Genomic DNA, 15,534 nt, shown 5'->3' with positions numbered 1-15,534 from the left:
TAAATACCTTGCTGTTGTTTTTGATAGCTGTAATATTTGCTGCACCACATGACTTCTCTCTTTAGTTGTTTAACCAAGCTTTTGGATCAACTCTGTATGATACTGAATTATGTCAAACCTTATAGACATGATATGCTCGATGGGAAACAATCGGCGTGATTGTTGTTGTACTTTTTTTCATTTAAAACAAATGCAGAATACTCTCTCCAGCTGTTAGTAGCTTTGTTTTGAGGGTGCAAGTAAAGTCAGAGCCGATTGCCCTTAGAGGGTTTACTATTTTAAGAGTGGGTGTTGTATTTGTATCAACCCTAGTTCCTCTTTTTTTTTACACATTTGTTTTTGTTTTTTCAGCCGTTTCAATTTCCCTTCAGGCTTCACAAAAAATAAACGTTTGTTCTACATCACTTGCTTTTTAACAACAGCTTAAACATAAAGACAGATAACAGGCTCATCACAGACAAACAGGATGTGGCCAAGTACTTGAACATTTTTTTCACAAACATAGCCACAACTCTTGTAAATAAATTACCCTCCCACTCAGGGCTTTTTGGAGTAGATCACATCATGACCTACAACAAAAACCTAGGGGTACGCAAAGATGATTTCAGTCTAGCAAGGGTAACAACAGCAGAGTCAGGGTGGGAATTTCACGACGGCCACGACGGCCATGGCCGTCGTTGCCCCGCACTTTGGCCGTGATGCCCTGTGAAAAAAAATGCAATTGACGGCCAAAGTGGCCTTGGTGCCCCTGTCAAAAGTTCCAGTGTAAACAACGCTAGTAAAGTCATATTAGTGCGCGCAGTAGGATAGTCCCCGGGCGATGCCTGTGCCCTGTGGATCAGAGCGATTGCTCTGCTGTGATTGTTCCGTCAGAAATGCCTGTAGGGGCCCGACAGCCTCCTCCTCAGCCGCGGGAGCAAGACAAGCACAGGTAAGCAAGCGGACCAAGCTGTTTTGATATGATTTAACTGAAGTATGTGGTAGTATTTGAAAGGACTTAACATTTACGTGTTTATAGAAAGTACTATTGATAGGTAATTACCATTGTATTAGCCTATTTAAAGTTGACTCGTTACATTTTGTCATGAAAACTAGCGATAGCTAGCTAGTTTGGATAGCGCTAACGTCTTCCCTTCAAGGGGTCTACATCTAGTGTTGCTTCTACAAGCTAGCAGATAGCTGTCACCTTTGAATCTAGTATTTTTCTTGCTAAGCGGTTTTGATATAATACATGACTGACTTATGTGGTTTATGGCTGCACTTAACGTATACGTTAAAGAAACACTATTGCTATTCAGCCATTTGTAAAACGACTGGTGTTGACGTTAGTGCTACACTTTTCAGTCATGTTGATTGACTAGCGTAATTTAACCAAACGGCCTTTGTGCCCTGTCATGTGGCCTTTGTGCCCTTAAAAAAAATGTGAACGGGAAGGCCAAATGGCCTTGCCCCTAAAATGACGAAATTCCAAGCCTGGCAGAGGTACTCATTAAACTGAGCGCCCTCCAACCTAACAAGGCCACTGGCCACGACAATATCCCCTCCAAATTCCTCAGAGACACAGCAACCGCCATCTCACCAGTCATAGCTCACATAATTAACCTCTCCATAAAACAGGGAAAAGTACCCAAAGACTTCAAAATTGCAAGAGTAACCCCCCTGCACAAAAAGGGCAGCAAATTGGACCCAGGCAACTACCGCCCTGTTTCTATACTTACCTCCATCTCGAAAGTCATGGAAAAAATAGTATATGAACAGGTCGAAAAGTACCTCGCGGAAAATAAACTAATCTATGAATTTCAATCTGGCTTTAGAACATCCCACTCCACTGACACATGCCTTCTTTATTTGAGCGACCACATCAAACAAGAGGTGGACGAGGGCAAGTACTGCGGCATGGTGATGCTGGACCTACAAAAGGCTTTCGACACTGTCAATCACCCCCATTCTGATTGACAAGCTAAAAGCAATTGGTTTTGATAAACTATCGGTGAGCTGGATGCAATCCTACCTGGAGGGGAGAGAACAGATGGTGGAGGTAAACGGTACTCTGTCCCCCCCCCCTCCCAGTGAGCAGTGGTGTTCCACAAGGAAGCATATTAGGTCCGTTACTGTTACTAATTTATGTAAATGACATGTCATCAGCATGTGACTGCAACTTGTTCCTATTCGCGGACGACTCAGCCCTGCTGGTCTCTGACAGGAACAGGTTGCAGGTTGAAAAAACCCTCAGCTCCGAGCTCGGCAAAATCTGCACCTGGCTCGCCGATAATAAATTATCATTACACCTGGGTAAAACAGAGTCCATTCTCTTCGGTTCGAAACATAATCTCAGCAAATCCGACGACTTCTCAGTTGCAGTGGGCGACATTATTGTCACAAGTAAGAAGGAAATTACATACCTAGGATCTATTCTTGAGGCAAACCTCTCCTGTGACAAAATGGCATCCAATGTAATAAAAAAAGTCAATCAAAGAACTAGATTCCTATACCGGATCTCCTCTCTGGTAAACAAAAACACCCTGAAAACTCTGGCAGGAGCACTCATTCAAGAGTACTATGACTATGCTTGCACGTCATGGTACCATAGCACCTCCAAGGCGCTAAAAATAAAACTTCAAACATCGCAAAATAAACTGGTCAGACTACTGCTTGACCTTTCATCTAGAACCCACCTCACCTCTGCCCACTTTGACAACCTAGGATGGCTTAGAGTAGACGACAGAGTACAGCTACTTGCAATGGGCCTGGTCTACAAGATCCACTACACCTCTATGGTACCCATGTACATGTCAAAATTCTTCCCAAAGGTCAAGGAATACCATGATCATAACACCAGAGGGAGCTCCACAAATCATGTGAAACCCAGATTTGGCACAAAAAAGGGGGAATACACATTTCGCAATTATGCCACATCATGGTGGAACGCTCTTCCCACAACTGTAAAGGAAAGTAAAACTATACTTACCTTCAAAACCTCTCTTAAAGAGCACCTTCGGGGGAGAGCATTGCAAAACTGGCCCCGGTAATGGTACAAATTTCAACCTGTCGTTCAATGGACAGCTTCCCCCCCCCCATCTATGTATATACTCGCATTTTAGACTCTGTTACTAACTGTATATCTGTAGACTTGGTATGTCTTAAATGTCCGGTTAGGATGTATTAGAACGAAATCTAAAATGAAAATTGTAAATAAGCAATCTGTATGTAAAAAACCACCTGTATGTAAATTGTAAATAAGCCATCTGTATGTCCAATATGTCTTATATGTCTTAAATGATATGATGAATTGGAAATGGGGGACCCTGATGTAAACAAGACGAAAGTCTTTCTCTGGTCTGCATCCCCTTAACAATTGTATGTTTTGAGCTGTACTGTACTGTACCCAATATACAAGCTGTTAATAAACTTTTCAATCAATCAATCAAACCACAAGACACCATAACACATTTGTAGCTCAGTTTGTGTCCTGAAACATATATTTGAGACGCCAAATGTGAGAGAGTTTACAAAAAATACTCTTATTTATAACATTTAATTTGAATGAAATCTGCATCTGGAGGACTGGCTAAAAATAACAGAGAAATTGAGCAAGCCTGGCCAGCTGTATGACCTTCCCCACACCCAAACTAAAAGGCAAATGCATAGACTAAACTAAGAAATAAAGCCACAAAAACTGGACTCCCAGATCCTCCTTACATAAAAGAAACAACAAAAGGACATGAGGACAAAATAAAGAGCAACATCGTAAACTAAGGATGATTTCGCACTGCAGTGTCTCGCAGTAAAACTGATTTCCCCTCCAGCCTTTCTTTTGTGTCAGTGATCAGTTTAGATCAGCAACACCTGAGCAGAAGTGGAGCCTGGAGCAGATCGGGAGCACCTGAGTAGAGAGATCAAACAGGGATAGTGTGTAACACAACACATTTAATGTTTTTTTCTGAGTGACAAAAGTGATTTTTATTAAACCGAAAGCAAGAGGTTTCTTCTACTTTTCCTTAAATTGTCTATTCTCAGTGTACACTATGGGCACTGGAAGCTTAAGGTGTTTCACATAAAACAAGTTAGTTTGTCTCAAAATCATTGTATGTTTTATGTTTATGTGTTTTACTCAAACTTCAGATGAGCACAGAGATTTCTTGTCAACCTGCTATACAGTACATCATTTTGGAGTGGATGGGGAATAAGTTGATAAAAAGAAAAATAATGAATGAGAAATGTTCCATATTACATCCCAGAGTTCATTTCTTCATTGTGCCTTTGTCTGATCAGTCAAAACCTCCAACATGTTCAACATGTAATTATAAACATGGGAAACGCAGCACATATTACATTATAAGTTGTTACCAGAGAATATTTGGCAGTTTGCTTTATCAATTATGCATTTTCTGATAAATGGACCACCGGAGCATGTCAGCTGAATACACGCCAGACACGTTTTGACATATTGAGTGAACATGCACTCTTTAAAATTCATTTTCTTCCATTACATTACATTGCATTTAGCTGATGCTTTTATCCAAAGCGACTTACTTCCCACACTCTTAGCATCTGTGCTTTGTTCTCACAATGCCTCCCGATTTCACAACTCAGCAGGAGTATGATCTAATCCATCCACTCTTCTGCTTAGTGATGCAGTTTCAGAGGAAGGCCAAGGTTTCATGGAAATAACAAATATTTTCCAGAATATGTGTTTACCCTATGGGGAAAAACAAATGAAGATGACACCTTTTATGGGATTATTTAGGATCCCCCGCACTTCTGTGGGTGCTTTACCGTCAGATGACTTTCCAAACTAAACTTTGCAATAAGAACCAGATGATAAATTGAAAAACAAATGTATTGGCCTGCCTGCGGGAGAGTACAACACTTAAATGTCTCCAGGATTGCGAAACATGAGCAATAAAAGCACGGAAGAGATGAACGATAACTCCTCAAATGACCTCACACTCTCTCCCACACATATATACAAACACACAGATGCAGTAATGCACATGAACAAACAACTGTAAGCTTATTTTTTTTAATCCAAATTATCTTCAATTTAACATAACTTCTCTGTAAATATTTCTGTTAATTTGATGGCGAAAATCAACAACAAACTTCTTGCAAAGTCTCAGCTGTGAAGTAAAAACTTCTTTGCAGCAATGTTGAGCGCATCATCAAATGAGGGAAACTGGATTCGCCTGTCAATACACTGATATTTATTGAGAGACAGACAATTACATACGGCCGGGAGATCATCCTAGTTTCACACTGTCCTTGTGCTCCACCAAGGTAATCTCTGAACCAAAAGACACAAAACATCTAACCAACACGAGGAGAGGCGGGCTTCCAGAAAGCCCGCGTATAATCAATAGCCGATGCGAGACAATGATCTGCTTGTCTCAAAGAGATGCTGCCAGGTCAACCCTCGGACATAGGAGAAGCGTTTGACCTGTGACCTCAACCTACAGAGAAGTCTCTGACTGACTACAAGCAGATGTTTGCAGTATCACAGACTCTAAGGAACCATAAAAGACTCTATAAACAGATCAGATGAAAATATTCTCTTACATCAGCAATGTGTGTTGACTTTATGCCAACAAGAACTAATCACGATTCCAGGAAACATATATCAAATTTCCTTGAAATACTTGCATAACACTTCTTCTGAGTCTTCAGGGGCCAGAGACACGTGTCAGTGCAGATGAATAAAAGATTCAGTTTCACTTTATAAAACACATGCAGCTGGTTTCTGTACAGACATGTCCCTCGTGGAGCTCTGTGCTGCTGACAGGAGCCACTAGATGGAGTGTACATGCTTTCAAAAGAAAAGCAATCTGCTGCTCAATGTGGGTCTGATTGAAGAAGTTAAACAATTGCTGGCACATCTGCAAACTACAAATCATATTATAAGGAAGAGGCAGTTTAAAAAAGAATGAAAACTAAGACATCAAATATCAGTGACGGAAGGATTTGACCAACTAAAGTGTGAAAACGTCAAAAATGTACTTACTATGCCAAAGGTTACAGTAGCCTACTTATTAGGCAGAATGGTCCATTTTAGATTGTATTGTATTATTGGATCAAAATTATTGATGCACTAATGACATTAGTCATAATCTAAACATAATATTGAATCTAAACATAAATCTATCAAAACATTTTTGTATACACACACATCATTCATTGATTGGGCGTACAAACCCTGAAAGTTAGTAAGGGACGCATTACAGATATTCTGATGACTGTGGGATTTTTCAGCAGCTGGTTTCCATGACAGCATTTGAATCCATTGTGTGCATGAGAGCAGTGCCCTGTATGGACCTGTTGAGGGTAGAATAATATCAACATCCTGCTGACTTGTAGCTGCTCTGCTAGCGAGGCCTTCTCATGTTCGCAGGGGGAGAGCCCGAGGCCATCCGTCAAACTTGTAGATACAAACTTGACTTGTATATATATATATATATATATATATATATATATATATATAACTATATATACAGTCTATGGACTCGACCCGATCGTCCCTCCACAGAAAAGAGGAGTGTCGGATAACACAGGATCCTGCTCCCAAACACCCTGATTCCACTACATCATGTCTTCGCTGTTTGTCAGACATAAACAATGTGCAGCAGTGGGGAGTAACAACGTTTATTTTCCGGTGCAATTTAATAACAGCAAGTACAGCTGTGATAACCACAAAGTTCAGCCTCCAAAATGACTGTAGAATTGATTAAAACCTCAAAACAGGTTCAAAGTTCTTGACTTTCGAAACAGGAGATCAGAATCACGTTCATCAGGTCCAATATTAATGCAGGTGAAAGTGCGTTTTGTGACAGTTGTTCCATTTAAGAATTACACGAATAAAATAAAAAAATGTATTACAGATACTTATACAAGCATAAGAAGTAAAAGTGAGGATGTGCAATAAAATAATAAAATACAATACAGATATGAATGATTACATAGGAAATGATTGTAAAATGTCCCAAAAATAAATGAATAAAATAAAAGAACAAAGATATTTATATAAAAGAAGAAAGAAAGTTCAAATGTGCTCATTGTACTACAATATATAGTTATAGTGCTAAATATATAGTGCTGTATCAGTCCATTTAGTATGGTAGCCTGATGGTACCCATTGATTTCCTAAATGTTGTGAAAACTCTTAAAAAGACTACCTTAACCTTAAAGATGTGAGGTCTATCTCTAAACTTAGCCATCTCAAGAGTTTTGATAACGTTAATTAGAAGACTCGACCATTTAGTTGGTATCCCAGAGCGGGCAGTCATACAGATAATCTGAACTACCAGCAAACTCAGTTTAATATGCTCAGAAAGTATTGAAACTGTACCATGTCATCTAACTCCATCTGCTGAAAAAACATCCTGTGAGATAATCACAAGCTTAAAACTGCAAATGTACTAAAGAGCCTGTTTTCCTGACAAAAACTCAATAACACCTAAATGGAGGAATGATTTATTGCAGTAATAATGATGTTGTTGCAGGTTGAAATGAACTTTTGTTATGCAAATCTGTTCAGTTGAAAAATCACACTGCATCACTCAAAAGTTAGAAACGCACGCACGCACGCACGCACGCACGCACGCACGCACACACACACACACACACGCACACACACACACACACACACACACACACATACACTGTATTGTTTTAGCTTGCACATAATGCATTGTCATTTTTCAACTGAACTGATTTGCATAGAAAGTGCACAAATATTCAAATGTTGCTCACATGTTTTATTTTTAATACGTAGCTCTGAAATGGAGCTTTTAATTGCTCAACTTTTTCTTGAAGTATTTGTTATTGTGACACAGAGTCATAATGCTAAAGGCTTTTGTTGATTTATCTCCGTTAATGTAACACTGCATGAAAACAGGACGACCACCTGGAGAATTCGACAAACATTTCCACCCAGCGTGATCCTCTCAAACAGATCCTTTAGGGAGATAACACTCCTTGTTTATACACCAACAGTCCAGCTAAGTCATCATTCTCTGACCTGGTTATTCTTGGACATGGGATGTCTGCAGTAAAGGCCACAGGTTAGTGCACGCAGTGCTGCAGAGATGTGGGAGGCATGGGGAATGTTTTCAATCATTTGCTCCTCTGTTCCTTCCTTCTTGTGCTTTGACCCCGGTGCAAACTCCCTCACAACATCTTCCTTTAATGACAGCCGCTCAGCTACAGCGGCTCATTAGACTATAATGGCCTGACATGTTGGAAGATGGTTTAACCCTTGTATGGTATTCGGGTCTGTGGGAGCCATTTGATATGATACATTTTTTTTTCAAACCCACACTCAAAGGCCGTGGCTCATTTTCTGTGAAGAACATATATCAGAACACATTTTCAATGACCACCCACTGTACCCCCCCCTACACATTTACATTACAAGGTGTACAGCATGGGTCGGCAACAGGCGGCCCGCGGGCCATTGTTGGCCCGCCAGCAATAATATTTGGCCCGTAATTTTGAGAATCAAAAATAAAATATTATTTTGATTTTTTTTTTTTTACAACATAGGACCGACAGTCGCACATCAGGGTTTCCGTTAGCCACCGATCGATCGGCCGCCGGTCATTATCGGCCGATATTCACTCTTAATAGTTTGATCCGTGCTCTCTATAAAGGCCGATCAGGAGAGCTGGATCTGATCGATATGGTCATAAACGCGAGTGAAGTATAACCGGACCCGAGAGAGAAGAGATCAGCTGCTGAGTCTGATGGAGACACGCAGCTCTGCATGATCACCTGAAGCCCCGCCCACTGTTTAGCAAGCTGCATGAGAAACTGACGGGCTGTCAGGAGAGAGAGGGAGGGAGAGGGGAAAAGAGAGCATTCGTTTCTCCTGTGTTATTATTCAAAGTTAATGTAAACTTTTGAAAAATGTACTTCATCTACTACAAGTAGTTTGTTTGAATGTAATAATTATGTTGTTTGTGGAATCATTTATTGAAAAATGAATCTGAATATTTTGATCTGTAACGATTATAAACTGAAGAAATATAAAATGAGCCCCATTAACTGAGTTTTAAACATCAGCATATCCGGTCATAGTCCGGTGATTACCTGCTAACGGAAACTCTGCTACACAATTATTATTATTATTATTGAAACATGACCGGTAAGTTTCAAATTTGTCCGGTAAAATAAATTCTGTCCCGACATATCCGCTTACATTCATCATGTCAGCGGAGGGAGGGGAAGCGGCGCTGTGGAACAGCAGAGTGGAGGGAGAGCTGTCATCTTCCCGTTACAAGCTTCAAACATGTATTTATCGTGTGATTTTGGAAATAAAAATGTCATATTCTGAAATCCAAGACTTTGTTTATTTAAAATCAAACAAAACACCCGATCCCCGAAAAACTATTTTTTTACGCAAATCCACGTTTATTTTGAAATGAGCCGTTGCGACTTTCGACTGATTTCGATAGAGCGGGTCACATATGGCAAATGTGTGGTTGGGGGGGAACCAGGTCAATTAAAGTACTTATTTAACTATCAAATACATTGAGTTTGAGTAAAATACTTGGTTACTGATTAATTTAGGTTATAATATATTACATTGCAAAGCAAAACATGCTGTAATTGATTTATTTTGTCCTTTGGTATTTTTTAAAGGTTTTCAACCTGAACAAATCCTAATGTGTCCTTGAAAAGTTTAAATAAAGAAAAGGAAAAAGGATTCCAGTTGTCCCTCAAGCCTCTCAAATGTGGGCAAACACTCAAATAAATGCCAAAAACCCAGAGAACTTGACAATACCTATCAGAATAAAAGTATGTTAAATAACACTGCTATAATAACTCTACTTTACTCAGTGGAGGCTCGTCCATTGAGGAAAGGGAGGACCATCCTCCCTAACATTTCAGAGAAAAATAAAGTTTGAAGAGAACAATAAATACACCTCAATTTAAAAGATAAGTCTGTTAAAATACAGATAATAGCCCTGGCTTTGGGACTGAAATGGGGCTAGAGAGGACGAGCCTCCCTTTGGGCGGGTCTAGCCAGAGGCTCTGGATTGGGCGCCTATATTATCAGTGAACCAATCAGCGGATCTGACTGCGCATCAGAGTGTTGATGGGGAGGCTTATCAGCGATATCAGAGTTTTTTCTGAACCGGGGAACAGGGGCGCTGCGCCCTCTTACCAAAATCAATTCCTTGAATTAGGCTTTGATTATGTTCTGGCCCGCCATCTTGCGGCTCAGCAAAAAATTGGCCCACGGCCAAACTTACTTGCCTACCCCTGGTGTACAGGGTACATTACACACTGGACCCGGGGATAACAAAAGTGTGAAAATTGTAGGTCCTGTGCACCTTTCTGGGCCTTCTGTGTGTGTGTGGTGTTGTGTGTTGTGTGTGTGTGTGTGTGTGTGTGTGTGTGTGTGTGTGTGTGTGTGTGTGTGTGTGTGTGTGTGTGTGTGTGTGTGTGTGTGTGTTGTGTGTGTGTGTGTGTGTGTGTGTGTGTGTGTGTGTGTGTGTGTGTGTGTGTGTGTGTGTGTGTGTGTGTGTGTGTGTGTGTGTGTGTGTGTGTGTGTGTGTGTGTGTGTGTGTGTGTGTGTGTGTGTGTGTGTGTGTGTGTGTGTGTGTGTGTGTGTGTGTGTGTTGAGGGGAGACGTGTGGCGCAGTGGATAGAGCCTTGGTGTTGGGATAAGGGGAGCACAGGTTCCAAATTTGGGGCAAGACACAATAAATAAAGCTTCGCCAGTTTGGGTCCTTATCACAACTGATGGCCAAAAGATTCTCTGCTCAGAGGGCCTAGCAAATGATCTGGAAGAGAGAGAACCATTTGATGATAATGAAGAGGAAGAGGTTTCAGAATGTGAGGATCACATTTCTGAGAATTCTGAGTGACATTGACTTTGAAGAAGAGGATGTCACAATCTGCTCCCTCACTCACCTATTTTTTGCATTAGCATTTCTCAGTCACCTTAGTCACATCCTGTTTCTCTCTCACACTCTGTTACACCCATTAGCTCTGCTAGTTGAAGCCCAAAAAGGCAGCGGGTCCACCAGACCCACGAACACTGGCTGAGTAACAAAAATATGAACACCACACAAGGGTTAAATAGCTATATCACAATGTAAAACAAATTGGATGTAGTTAATATTACTTTAGTTAAGCAGTTGTTCCAAACATAAGGGTCATGCTCCCCTCTAGGGTCACAAGATAAACCTTTTGGGTTGTAGGACGATAAACGGGAGGAAAACAAATTGTGAAATAATGAAGTGTGTGACCTCTTAGGACCAACAACAGTTATTTAAGTGAAACCATTTGCGAGGTTTGCAAACTACTCATATCTGAAACATGACAGAGAAGCCAAAACACACAGCTTGTTGTTGTTGTTCTTTTATTGTAAATGTCCATTGGGTAAAAGCTTTAAAACCCTTGTTTTAATCTGTTTTATTTTTTATTATTTCAGATTCAGTTTCATTATACATACATGTTCACATTTTGTTCAACAGTTTTTCCATTTCCATTTAGCTGTATCTACCTAGCCAACATAAGAAAAAGAAAAATAGCACAAAAAGAGATCAATAAAAAAATAAATAATAGTTTTAATCTGTTTTACTGATTTAACACTTATTATCTTCTTTAACAAACATAATTGAGGAACAATTCACAGCATATAGTACCAAAAAAATATGTCATCTTCAGGAGGGTGGGTGTAATGGGTGACATTTGAAGATCTGATCTCAAAGGATCAAATCATTGACTGGATAAATAATCAAAGCTAATCGTGCTTATTCTTCAGATGTGTCATTATATCCTCTCATTACATTTTTCACTTATTAAAGTTTTTGTATCTCACAAGAAATTGTAGAAATTCCTCGTTACATGATTACTCATTACAAATATCTTTATGCTGTCTAACACCATTTTACTTCAGTGTCACTAAAAGGATTCTTCAGACAGGCCAATTACAAAAACTCCACAGAAAGTACATGTTATTCAAATCACGTTTATTCTGAAAGCAACAGCAGGTCGACATCACTTTCACTTCAAAAAGCGAGCCATGGTTTAATGAGCCAAAGGCATAATGAACTACATTTACAATTGATATTTTCTATTTTTTTATGACAGTGATTTGTAGGTAGGTTGATGAATTATACAAAACCAAAACATTGAAATTAAAATGTTTAATTATGATGTGGGGGACTTAGTGAGTTTATTTTTTACACAAACAACAACCCATTGAACACAAAGCATGTGCAGTGAGGGACGTTTCTATCCTTAAAGTGCAAATAAGTACAAATGTAATTTCTACGATCGAAGGTAGTAATTTACTCTGCATGTCCACAACACTTCATGCACACTGGCAAACACTAATTATTCTCTCTCTCTCACTCACACACACACACACACACACACACACACACACACACACACACACACACCACACACACACACACACACACCACACACACACACACACACACACACACACACACACACACACACACACACACACACACACACACACACACACACACACACACACACACACACACACACACACACCCTGTTCATTAACATCCTGTAAACACAAATTATCATATTTTCCTGAATAATAGCATGGAAAGAGAACAGACCACATTAACATCTGTAGGCAGGATTAAGTGTGGGAAGTTGTGTTTTCATGCGACAATTATTTATCAAATCCCCCCCAAAAAATAAATCACACTTATTGGAACATTAATGTAAACATGCTCTCTCTCTGTGGGATCTGAAGTTGACACTAATGGTCATGCCCATTTAACAAAATACCCCAAAAGATCCTTAAAAAGAAGCAAAAAACGGCTGCAGTTTACTCATGCCAAAACAAATGTATGTAGCAACACAGAAGATAAAAGCAGAGGTGTTAGTAACTGTTTCATTGTCTGTGTTCGCCTTTAAAAACAGAGTGGGCTTATTTCTCCGTGCTTATCGTCCGATTCATAAATAGACTCATTCACAAACCACAAGTGGACCAAATTATCTAGGGCTAGTCCTATTTACTGAGAAAAAATAGATCTTGTTCTCGCCATCTGTGACTAAAGGGGACTAAGAACTGATGGAGGCAGAAATCAGTTCATCAAACACTCCTGCAGCTTCAACCCTGGACGTTTAAATACAAATGGATTCAGTATGTGTCATTTACTCACTATAACTCATCATATAAATATTTCTGAATAACGACTATCAACAGAAGAAAACTGGACGCATATTTAATGTGAGCATAATCTCCCTGCAGTTGAGTTCTGTCTAAAAACATACACATCAGAGCAAAAATGTTCAGACTTTTTTCACAGAAATAGGGAAGCAGCGGTGAAGAGAGACCAGCTGGGTAAAATGTGCTTGGAAAATAAATTATTAACCCCCCCCCCATCCTTCCTCAACCTCTCTTGTTGTGTTGCCATTGTGCAAGGCACTTAACCCTCAGCTGAGTGGAAAATAACGGGGAGCTTCAAGATGTGAGAGCACAAAACAATAGGAACATAAAGCACTGGGAACCAGCAAATGTGTTCAGTGTTAAACTTAATAAATAAAAACGTTGTACGACTACAGAGCTGCCTGCATCACATTGTAGAGTTTCAATAGTCAGAGCATCCATAGGGACACAACACAGCTATTTATTTATTATTTTAGGAAACAAGTGGTAAGCATCTGACACAATGACAGCTGCTAACAGAGGTGATTCTGAGGGATGTAAGGGGCAGCCAGTCTAAAGAAAGCAGCTGCTGGCGATCACCTCCCACTGAAGTGCAGCGGCACATTCTTTGACGTATTTCCTTCTCTACATCCCCATGCTCGTAGCTCCAGCCTGTCCTCCTCCTCCTCTTTCTCCTCCTCCTCTCCATCGCCCTCCTCGTACAGACTGGGCTCCTCCACTGACGTCTCCAAGTTCGGGTTGTATCCGCTGAACGTCTGCGCCTCCCTGTACTCATAAATGGTCGGGAGGCTGCTGCGTAAACCGAAGCGGCGCCGCAGAGCCACGAGCAGCGGCTGCGGCACGGTGAAGATGTCTACGTTGTTGCCCAGGTCCACCCAGGCCAGGCTGGGGAACTTCTTGGGATCCTTCACTGCATCCGTCAGGTCTTTCAGGATGGCCATCGTCAGGCGGTTGCCATTCATGGCCAGTATGGCGAGTTTGGGCAGGCAGCCGAGGTTGGGCAGCAGCAGCCGTAAGCTCTCGTCCCGCAGCTCGGTGAAGCTCAGGTCCACCGTGGACACCGCCTCGCTGCTGCTCTGCAGGTAGAAGGCCACGCGGTGGACGTCTCGGCCGGACAGCGGGATGCCTGACAGGTTGACCAGGTCACCGGTAACCTTCTTCTTCAGGGTGGTCTTCAGACTGTGGGACAGAAGAGACAAAAACCCATCAAATTGTGTACAGGTTGTTGCTCAAAAAACACAACATGTCTTTAGTAATGGCAGTTTCAAAAGTGTGTAAGCACAAACTGTAGAGGAAACTTCTGTGTAGCATGCAGTGGAGTCACCGACTCAGGAAGGAGACACGGGAAGAGTCGGAGCTTTGATGTCAAACCACTGTGATTTATTTGGAGTTGGTACCAGAGTATTCACATCACAAATCCAAGAGTCAGAGGTTCTGACTCCACGGTAGAGTTGCCACGTCAATTCTGGAGAGCCTCTCTCTTGCCAGCCCATCTAACTGGTTTCGCAGAGAGTAAACAACATATTTTGAGGAGATAGCCTAAACAGTGTGGGAACACAGAGCTACTTGCCTCGGACACTTATGACCTCGAAGATTTCACCTTGGAGTCCACAAATACAGAGAAGGAAGTGTCCCAGTGTACCCACAACACAGACCATCTGTATCCCAGTATTGACCGGTCACAGAATGGGAACAATAACATTATTGGCTAAGCCGCCTGTGTCCTTAAAGAAGGTAAACAGACATCGAGGTTTGTCCTGTATGTTACTAATTGGCGTCTTATGATAATTATTTCCACAACACAAACGATCTTTTATTGATTTTGAAGCGCTCTCTAATGAGGTGCCACACTGTCCCACAAGTACAAGGGAACTGCAAAGCATGCACAAAAAGAAAATAGTAGAGTGTTGCAATCAATATTGTAAAGAATAGAATTTGCATTTAAATGTGTCTCAGTCCGAGTCCCTGAGGCAACAAATGATGTCTCCTGGGCAGAATGTCTTACAACAAAAAACAGCTGTTTTCAGTTTCAGGTGTCACGCTTCTCTGACAAGCTATCTCCAAGCCAGCTCTCTACAGTAAGTCGTTAAAGTCAATAAATATACAAATAAATTATTGGAAAACAGTACACAAGGCAAAAAAAGCACCTTGGGACATAGGTCATTTGCAAACAGGGATTCAGGACACAGCTGCATCTTTTTATTTGGATTTATAAAATCAGGTCACATCTGTCTGATGGTGGATGAACAAATAAAAAACAAACACACACGAGAACTTACTGGTGTTTTTCTAGTTCTGTTGCAGCCAGTCGACTCCGTACTGATGGACGGTTTGAAAATGATATCTTTGAGTGCCATTGATCTATAATA

The 15,534-nt window shown here is 40.8% G+C and overlaps 1 protein-coding gene across 1 annotated transcript in view; it reads right to left on the bottom strand.

Moving 5' to 3' along the window:
- Positions 1-11,954: 11,954 nt before the first annotated feature.
- The window catches only part of lrrc75bb (leucine rich repeat containing 75Bb), a 31,165-nt gene continuing 27,585 nt past the window's right edge, over positions 11,955-15,534 (bottom strand). The window contains exon 4 of the mRNA XM_034234212.1: positions 11,955-14,344. Coding sequence (XP_034090103.1) covers positions 13,741-14,344 — 604 coding nt within the window. The 3' untranslated portion in view covers positions 11,955-13,740. The remainder of the gene's footprint in view (positions 14,345-15,534) is intronic.

This window comes from Gymnodraco acuticeps, unplaced genomic scaffold (genome assembly GCF_902827175.1).
Source record: "Gymnodraco acuticeps unplaced genomic scaffold, fGymAcu1.1, whole genome shotgun sequence".
In the NCBI taxonomy this organism is placed as follows: Eukaryota; Metazoa; Chordata; class Actinopteri; order Perciformes; family Bathydraconidae; genus Gymnodraco; species Gymnodraco acuticeps.
Note: the sequence above shows the minus strand (reverse complement) of the source record. Positions and strands in the feature narration are given on the sequence as shown.